At 43.4% G+C, this 10,168-nt stretch overlaps 1 protein-coding gene across 1 annotated transcript in view; it reads left to right on the forward strand.

The window, feature by feature from the left end:
* The first annotated feature begins 4,337 nt into the window (after positions 1-4,337).
* Positions 4,338-10,168, forward strand: part of MFAP5 (microfibril associated protein 5) — an 18,584-nt gene continuing 12,753 nt past the window's right edge. The window contains exon 1 of the mRNA XM_023517077.1: positions 4,338-4,395. Coding sequence (XP_023372845.1) covers positions 4,338-4,395 — 58 coding nt within the window. The remainder of the gene's footprint in view (positions 4,396-10,168) is intronic.

Genomic DNA, 10,168 nt, shown 5'->3' on the forward strand with positions numbered 1-10,168 from the left:
TGTAGTCCCAGCTACTTGGGAGGCTGAGGCAAGAGAATCGCTTAAGCCCAGAAGATGGTGGTTGCTGTGAGCTGTGTGTTGCCACGGCACTCTATCAAGGGTAACAAAGTGAGACTCTGTCTATACAAAAAAAAAAAAAGAAGAAAGAAAGAAAAGTAAATCTGAGCCTGAAGATCTAGCCTGGGAATCCAAGACTGGGCTCTCAAAACAAATGAAGAATTGTGCTAGAAGGAAGGGGCCACCATAGTGACTGTGAAGAAATTAACCAGCTACCTTGAAACTAACTTCATCCTTGAAAGGCTATAAAACCCAACAACAGGTTTGCCTTGCTGCTTCTCCTTTCCTTCTAAGATGCTACTCTCTGCCTGTCCTCTCCATTGGCCTTGCTCTGAACATTCTGTTCCTATTTTCACTGCCCACACTTCAGATCCTCTCCTGCAACCCCAGGAGAGCGCCCCCTCCTACTGCCTGGGGAGGCTTCCTAAACTATAATCTAGCTAGGCCAGCCCGTTGAGGTCATTTCTCTCCTTGCCAAACGATTGGCCTGAGTTCAGTGTCTCCATCTGTCCAAGCTTCATGGAAAACTTGATTGCTGCTCTGTGCTTTCTATTTTTTTTTTTTTTTTTAGATGGAGTTTCACTCTGTTGTCTAGGCTAGAATGCCATGGTGTCAGCCTCAGTTACAACCTCAAACTCCTGGGCTCAAGCAATCCTTTTTCCTCAGCTTCCTCAGTAGTTGGGGACTATAGGCACCTGCCACAACACCTAGCTGATTTTTCTATTTTTAGTAGAGATGGGTCTCAATTTTACTCAGGCTGGTCTCAAACTCCTGAACTCAAGTGTTCCTCCTGCCTCAGCTTCCTAGAGTGGTGGATCACAGGCGTGAGCCACCAGGTTCAGCCTCTGGGCTCTCTATTCTATGTCCTGCCTTAGACGTTCTATGTCCTATTTTGCCTTTGATACTTTTTTGTTTCTTCTCTCCCCCTACTTTCTTTTCCCGACTCTCTCCAGACTAGAATCACATCTGTTTTCTAGCCTCTGCCCCCTCACTGCACAGCAGATGTGAGAAGAGCAAGTTCTCTGCCAGGTAGATCAGGAAGAGCTGGGCTTTGTACTCAAAGTTGTTCTGGGGACTGACCATAACCCATGTACCTCAGAGATGGAACAATTACAGGTCCCTCAAGGCTACCAGAGGTGCTTAGGAAATGCTATATTTGATTGTTTCTATGCTTACTGCTCTTTTTCTCTCAACTAGATCCCTCCCTCCTTCCCTCTGGTCCATCCGCCTTCCATCATTTACTCTTTCTTTCTTGTAGTCTGTAATTTATTAACACGATCTGTTCTCTGTCCACTGTTCTCTTCTCTAATTTAGCTCATTCGGGAGATACACAATGTAGACTACAGCAGCTAACAGCTAAAAACACCAATGTACTGTATATGAAGTACACCATTCCTCAGACTTGAGTTTCTTTAATTCAAGTTTATTATCTCCAAAGTGGAGCTGTTTAGGGGTCTAACCACTAGGGTTTCTATAAATAAGAACAAATATAAAGTCTTTAAAATTCCTAAATCACAGAATGTATTGCCTTCATATGGTAGGATCTGGGGGAAAATACCGATAGAAAATGAGGTAAGCAAAGCTGGTGGGCATGATGGGCTCAGCGCTTGTAGTGGTTACGGCGCTGGCCACATGCACCAAGGCTTGTGGGTTTGAACCCAGCCCAGGTCTGCTAAACAACAACTGCAACAAAAAATAGCTGGACACTGTGGCGGGCGCCTGTAATCGCAGATACTTGAGAGGTTGAGGCAAGAGAATCGCTTAAGCCCAAGAGTTTGAGGTTGCTGTGAGCTGTGATAGCACAGTTCTCTACTAAGGGCAGCATAGTGAGATTCCGTATCAAAAAAAAAAAAAAAAAGGCTGGCCATGATGGCTCACATCTGTAGTCCCAGCACTTTGGAAGGCCAAGGTAGGAGGATTGTCTGAGATTAGGAGTTCAAGAGCAGCCTGGGCAATGCAGTAAGTGGTGACAGAGCGAGGCTCTCTGTCTAAAAAACAAGAAAGAAAAAGAAAATGAGGCAAGCATAATTAACTTGCCTCCCAGTTTTCTTTTCATTTTATTCTTGAGATTCCGGAAACCAAGATTCTTAACGTATGCTTAAACAAAGCCAAAAGACAAAATAAGTCTGGCACCTTCCCTCATGGAGCTCCTCCACATCTGAAAAGAATTCGGACAGTTCTGAGTTCCTTAGCTTTTTATAACCCTAAAACAACTAGCCTGCCTCTTGGATAAAACTCATGTACTGTCTGTGTTTGCTTGGTTGTGAGAATAAATAGAATATGAGGGAAAAACGAAGAAGAATCTGAATGTGTGAGTCAAGAAAGAGGCAGAGAAGAAAAGGAGATATAGGAATAGAAAGGAGATACAGGAAAATGAATTTGTTAGTGTTGAGAAGATGAATACTGAAAAAGAAAGAGGCCAGGCATGGTGGCTTAGGCCTGTAATCCTAGCACTCTGGAAGGCCAAGGCAGGAGGATCACTTGAGGCCAGGAGTTCAATACCAGCCTGGGCAACATAGTGAGATGCAGTCTCCACAGAAAGTAGAAAAATTATCCAGGGCAGTGCCTTGGCTCAGTGGGCAGGGCACCAGCCCCATATACCGAGGGTGGTGGGTTCAAACCTGGCCCCAGCCAAACTGCAACAAAAAAATAGCCGGGTGTTGTGGCAGGCACTTGTAGTCCCAGCTACTTGGGAGGCTGAGGCAAGGGAATTCCCTAAGCTCAGGAGTTGGAGGTTGTTGTGAGCTGTGTGACCCCACGGCATTCTACTGTGGGCCATAAAGTGAGACTCTATCTCTACAAAAAAAAGAAAACAAAAGCAAAGAAAAGAAAAGAAAAGAAAAATTATCCAGATGTGGTGGCACATACCTGTGATCCCAGCTACTTGGGAGGGTGAGCCAGGAGGATCGCTTGAGCCCAGGAGTTTGAGGTTGCAATGAGCTGTGATGATATATTACTGCACTCTAGCCTGAGAAAGGATGATGAAAGGATGATTCAAATATGTAAGATGACAGGAGGAAGGAAACAGATTGGTAATGTACACTCTTAGGATTCTTTTTTTCTTTTTCTTTTCTTTTCTTCCTTTCTTTTTTTTTTTGAGACACAGCCTCAAGCAAGTGCCGTGGCGTCACAGCTCACTGAAGCCTCCAACTCCTGGGCTTAAGCAATTTTCTTGCCTCAGCCTCCCGAGTAGCTGGGACTACAGGTACCCACCACAATGCCCAGCTATTTTTCGGTTGTAGTTGTCATTGTTTGGCAGGCCTGGGCCAGATTTGAACCTGTCAGCTCTGGTGTATGTGGCTGGTGCCTTAGCCGCTTGATATACTCTTAGGATGAGAGAGAACTATCTAGGTAAGAAGGAAACTCAGAGGGAAAAGGGAGGCTGGAGCCAGACTGAAAGTAGGGAAAAATAGGCTGATGGAAGAAAGGCATATATGAGCTTGGGCCAACCCTTCTAGAGAGCAGCCAGGTCTCTCGCCAGTGTGGTTATAACCTTTGGAATGAGGGTGTGAGTGACTGCAAATTCCCATCTTCCTCTTCATTCCAGCCTCATTGTAACATGCATTCTATGCCTCTAGCCTGACTTCTCTCTCTCCTTCTCTCTTGCTCTCCCTCTTCTCATTGCTTCAGAGTAGGCCAAATCTGAAGTCCTTTCCAGGGAGTGGCTCTGTTCATCTTATTCTCCAGCCAAAATCTGAGCAGTGTAAGAGGAGAGAGACACACTCGGCAGCCAAAGGACTCCGTGGAAAGAACAGAGCACCACAGACAGTGAGTTACTTCATTACATAAAAACCTAAATAGAGGGAATGTAAGACAGAGAGAGAGAGAGAATGTGTGTGTGTATGTGTTGAAAGGCCGGAGAGGGACAATGGGGATGGATTGTCATTGAACTTAGATTTGAGCAGACTCCCCAATTATCCATGAAATTCAAATGAGAAGAGACACCAACATGAGCAGATGATACAGAAAAGGAAGATTAGACTGGAGGGGTGAAAGAGGCCACTGGAGAGGGCCAAATGTGGACCATTTGGAATATAAAATTTCCTGACTTGGCAGGCAAGAGTAATAGGAGAAAGAATCATGGTCAGTGACCAAAGAATAGAATTGAGGGAGAAATGAAAGTTGGGTGAAAGGTAAGAAAAGAGAGAAAGGGTTTGAGACGTACCAGGTAAGCAAGAAAGCTCGAGAGACAGGGAACCAGAGACATTTTTCCTGGGTCCTACAATGCTGATGGGTCCCTCAGCATCACACTATCTCTTTTCCCACTGCCCCTATCAGACATGTTGCTCCTGGGACCCAAGGTGCTGCTGTTCCTCACTGTACTCATCGTGCCCTCTGGTGAGTCTCTATCTTTCTTCCTTTCTCCCTAAAATGTCAGCTCCTTAGCTATCCACGTATGTGGAGATGCATGTTAGAAAGGTGGGATGGAATGAGGTTGAAGGGGAATGGGAGGAGAGATGCTTGGTATCGAGTTCTAGAATTGCTATTACAGAGACAAAAAGAACAGATTTTTGTATCGAAGAAAAAAGGTCAGGAATGTGACTAGACTTCAGACTTGGAAAAAGGCATCATGAGAACTGTGAAACTAAAGTGAAACTAAGATACACACAAATGCCTATCAACCCCCAAAGAGGGTCATGCACATAAATATACAAATAGACAAATACCAGAGGTTAGAGAAGCTAATATACTGGGTCTTCCTAATAAGAAAGTGGGCCAAATTTAAATCTTGAATGAAAACAGTGGAAATACATACACTAACTCCCAATAAACACGAGCACTGATATACACACAAAAGAACGACAGAAAAAATATCCAGCACGCACTCACACAAAAGAAACATGATCTTCATAGATTTTCCAGAATCTAGCTCCAAGATTTGCCACAAAAAGTGTATCTAAGAACTTAAAGAAATCCTACTCTATTTTTACTTCGCTTTCTGCCAGACACAGACTGAGGAAACAACTCTTCTGTTTTGTTCAGCTAAGAGGAAAGCTGCTGGGATAGAAGGGTGGGACACACAGGAGAGGCTGCTGGCACTCTCTGGGGACTAGGACTCCATTCCAGGTTGGGAACAAAGGCAAGAGAGGGCCTGCATGAGGGCGCAAGAGAGTGGGGCTTTGTTCTCAGGGACTTGCCCTGCTTGAGTGTTTCTATTCCTACCAATATTGTGCATAGCACCAACAGTTTGAGTAATTTTGTATGGAGCTGTATAGGAATAAAACATTAAAACAAAGTACAACAATTTCTCCATCATTTTCTGATTCATCTCATTAAAGAATTCTGGGGTACAGAGCTGTCGTCACTCACATCCCTTTTCTCCTTTCTTTGCTATAGAATGGATACCCCTATGGGTCAATGGTCAACGAGGAGGTAGGTGAACTCTTATATATATATGGGCTCTGTTGGGGTGCTTGGCAAGATAATAAAGAAGATGAATAAAGTTAAGGACTGTCCTATGACAAAGTGATACATAGCTAAGGTATGAAAAACAAGATCTATTTCACCAGTTTTCACAATCCCACCATCCCATATATGAAGCCTTTTTTTTTTTTTTTGGAGACAGAGTCTTACTTTGTCACCCTCAGTAGAGTGCTGTGGTATTGTCACTTGCAGCAACGTCAAACTCTTGGGCTCAAGTGATTCTCTTGCCTCAACCTCCTGAGTAGTTGGGACTATAGGTGACCCCCACAATACCTGGCTATTTTTAGAGACAGAGTCTCACTCTGGCTTTTGCAGGTCTCAAACTCCTGAGCTCAAGCAATCCACCTGCCTCAGCCTCCCAAAGTGCTAGAAATACAGGTGTGAGCCATGATGCCCAGTCCCCCACTTACAAAATCTTCTTGGCTAGGCGCCTGTGGCTCAAGTGGCTAAGGTGCCAGCCACATACACCTAAGGTGGTGGGTTCGAATCCAGCCTGGGCCACCAAACAACAATGACAGCTGCAACCAAAAAATAGCCGGGCATTGTGGCAGGCGCCTGTGGTCCCAGCTACTTGGGAGGCAGAGGCAGGAGACTCGCTTGAGCCCAGGAGTTGGAGGTTGCTGTGAGCTGTGATGCCAGAGCACTCTACCCAGGAGGACAGCTTGAGGCTCTGTCTCCAAAAAAAAAAAAAAAAAAAAAAAACTTCTTGTTTTCTTTTTTTCTTTTTCCATTGCTGAAACTCCTTTCCCAGATTCTCTATGCCCATTTCTTGTTTCTACTCTCCTCTTAAGATCTCTTATCTCAATCTCAATCAGGAAATGCCCACTAATCCTTACAGAAAGCATTTTTTAAAGTCCTGTAATTGAAAAATGAAAATGCAAAGACAGAGTACCAGCTCATCTCAGTAGAAGGGAAATTATGGCATGATTGGGCAGAACCCAAAAGTTTTAGCTCCTAAAGAACCATTTCCTGGCTCGGAGCCTGTGGCTCAAGTGGCTAAGGTGTCAGCCATATACACCTAAGGTGGTGGGTTCGAATCCAGGCCAGGCCCACCAAACAATGACGGCTGCAACCAAAAATCAGCCGGGCATTGTGGCAGGCACCTGCGGTTCCAGCTACTTGGGATGCTGAGGCAGGAGACTCGCTTGAGCCCAGGAGTTGGAGGTTGCTGTGAGCTGTGATGCCACAGTACTCTACCCAGGGGGACAGCTTGAGGCTCTGTCTCAAAAAAAAAAAAGAAAAATAAAAAAAGAACCATTTCCTTCATTTCAATGAAGAAAACTCCACCCTGCCTGAAGGCATTCAACATAATTATAATTTATCTCTCTATTTCTCCCAACTCAGGAGGGTTAGTCTGCAACCCAATAATGGGTCATAAAATCAAGTTTAGTGGGTCACATCTGATACATATTTTAGGAATTAAAGTAGACCAAAATAAATACATTAATGTTCATTACAGGTATTTTGCAAAAATAAAACATTATTTTGTCAAACTAGTCTCAGTTTTACAAACGTGTACTGGTGCACAATACTACAGGGGTCCTATTACAGAAGATAAAAATATGGACATAATTTTTTTTTCTGTTTTTGGTAAAAATATCTGAATCCTCAAGTTTCTGAACTTAGATCAGATTTCAGCACTGACAAAACTAAAATTCTGAATTCATTTCTCTGGGTTACTTAAGGGCCAGACCTCTTTTACAATAGTAGAATGCTTTTCTAGGAGAAATATGATAAATTACAATGAAAATGTCTTAAGATTCCATCCCAGAGAACTTCATGAATCTACATAAAACATTTATATGGTGGTAACTCTTGGAGAAATTGGTTACACTGAGTTATATACAAAAAAGCAGCACTCTGCCCTGAAATCCCAAAGCAATGGCTACAATGTACTCTCAAGCCCTCTGTCCTTGCCTTGCTTGGCTCCTGTTTCTCTGAGTGGCCGTCCTGGAATGTGACTAGGCCTCTGGAGAAAGGGAACCAGGAAGGATTGATTGGGCTACACCCCGGAGAGGCTCTGGTCCGCTCTTAGAGTTTCTGCAATGATTCTGGTCAGTGGTTTTTCACATACCCTGTGGGATTGGAACAGGGTTGGACTCCTTTTATAAAAACTTGTTCTGGAAAAACAAAGCTTATAATGAATGTTAAAGGCAAAGGGGTTCTTTTAGTCAGACATGATGACTTTCTACTAGGAATTTAGAATAAAAGGATGAAGTAAGCAGGGAAAACGCCTATGAAATGCTTTATTTGTGCCAGGCGTTGTTGCGGGTGCCTGTGGTCCCAGCTACATGGAAGGCTGAGGCAAGAGAATCACTTAAGCCCAAGAGTGTGAGGTTGCAGTGAGCTGTGACGCACAGCACTCTGACAGCTTGAGACGCTGTCTCAAATAAAAAAGAAAGAACAACTGAAATGCTTTATTTGTGTTTTGCCTTTCTTACAATTATAGATAACTCTGACATGCTTTATAAAAAGGTTTATTCTCACCAGATCTAGACCTGACGTTTAGAATCTCAAGTTTAAAAAGAAAAAGTCAAAGCAAAGTATGTGAATTTGCTGACCTCTAGTGGGTGAAATAAATTATGAATATAAATTATATAGGGCTGGGCGTGGTGGCTCACGCCTGTAGTTGTAGCATTCTGGGAGGCCAAAGCCAGAGAATCGCTGAACTCAGGAGTTCCAGAGCAGCCTGAGCAAGAGTGAGAACTCGTCTCTACTAAAAACAGAAAAACTATGGATTGTGGTGATCCATGCTTGTAGTCCCACCTACTTGGGAGACTGAGGCAAGAGTATGATTTGAGCCCAAGAGTTTGAGGCTGCTGTAAGCTATGACGACACCACCAGCACTCTATCCAGGGTGACAGAAACTCTATCAAAAAAAAAAAAAGAAGGGAGGCGCCTGGGGCTCAAAGGAGTAGGGCGCAGGCCCCATATACCAGAGGTGGCAGGTTCAAACCTGGCCCCGGCCAAAAACTGCAAAAAAACCCCAAAAAACAAAAAAAAATATAAATTATATTGAGAGTATTGGAAAATGGTATATTTATTCAATATTTCAATGGTATTTGTTGAAAGAGTGGATCTCAGATGTTCTTATCACACTCACAACACACACACACACAACCAGGAAGCTATGTGAGGAGGTAGATACAAGTATGTTCATTTGCTTGACTGCTTGAGTGTAGTAATAATTTCACTTTGTGTATGTATCTCAGAACATCATGTGTACCTTAAATATATACCATAACATTTGTATATGAGGCCAGGCATTGTGGCTCATACCTGTAATCCTAGTACTTTGGGAGGTTGAGGCAGGAAGATCACTTGAGACAAGGAGTTTAAGAGCAGCCTGGGCAATAAAGTAAAACCCTGTCTCTACAAAAAATAGGAAAAAATCAGCTGGGCATGATGGCATGAGTCCCACCAGTAGTCTCAGCTACTTAGGAGGCTGAGGCAGGAGAATCATTTGAGCCCTGGAGTTTGAGGTTGCAGCAAGTTATGATGATGCCACTACAGTTTAGCTTGGGCAATTAGAGCCAGACCCTGTCAAACAAAATTTATATATATAAATACATATATATATATATGTTTAATACATATATGTGTGTATGTATTAAAAGTAAAAGTTAATGCTGTTTTGTTATTTTGCTTTTTGTAGTAGAGACCATTTATTTCAGGAAATTCTGTTATTTATAGTTTTATGTACAGTTTCTCAATTTATCCTGACAAATTTTACCTGAAGACCTAGGACCTTTTTATTTTTCTCCTCTTGCTGTTATTTTCCAGTGATCAAATGCAAAGCATTCTCTACTTAAATTGATATTTTCTCTCATCTCTCTTTTTTTTTTGACACAGAGTTTTACTATGTCACCCTCAGTAGAGTTCTATTGCATCATCGCTCACAGCAACCTCAAACTCTTGGGCTTAAGCGATTCTTTTGCCTCAGCCTCCCGCCACAATGCCTGGCCTTTTTTTTTTTTTTGAAGAGACAGAGTCTCATTCTATCACCCTTGGTAGAGTGCTGTGACATCACAGCTCACAGCAACCTCCAACTCCTGGGCTTAGGAGATTCTCTTGCCTCAGCCTCCCGGGTAGCTTGGGACTACAGGTGCCCACCACAATGCCCGGGTACTTTTTGGTTGTACTTTTTTTGTTGTTGCGGTTTGGCCAGGCTGAGTTCGAACCCACCACCCTTGGTATATGGGGTCGGCACCCTACTCACTGAGCACAGGCGCCGCCCTGCCTGGCCATTTTTTGTTGCAGTTATCATTGTTGTTTAGCTAGCCCAGGCTGGGTTCAAACCCCCCAGCCTCCGTGTATGTGGTGGACGCTGTAACCACTGTACTGGTGCTGAGCCTCTCATCTCTCTTCAACTCACTTCTTAGTGAGCATCAGAAAACCATCAACATCAGCTTCTGTGAATGTTCTTATATATCAACATATCAGTATAAATGTCAAAATCACAATGTGTTTAGTCTAGTCAATTTTCTTCTCTCTCTCTCTTTCTCTGTCACCTTAGGTAGAGTGTCATGGCTCACAGCAACCTCAAACTCTTGGCTCAGCTTCCCATGTCGCTGAAACTATAACTCCCACCACAACACCCAGCTAGTTTTTCGATTTCTTTTTTTTTTTTAGAGACAGAATCTTGCTTTATCACCCTGGATAGAGTGCCGTGGCAGCGTCACACAGC

This window comes from Otolemur garnettii, unplaced genomic scaffold (genome assembly GCF_000181295.1).
Source record: "Otolemur garnettii isolate 467f Iridium unplaced genomic scaffold, OtoGar3 scaffold00104, whole genome shotgun sequence".
NCBI lineage: Eukaryota > Metazoa > Chordata > Mammalia > Primates > Galagidae > Otolemur > Otolemur garnettii.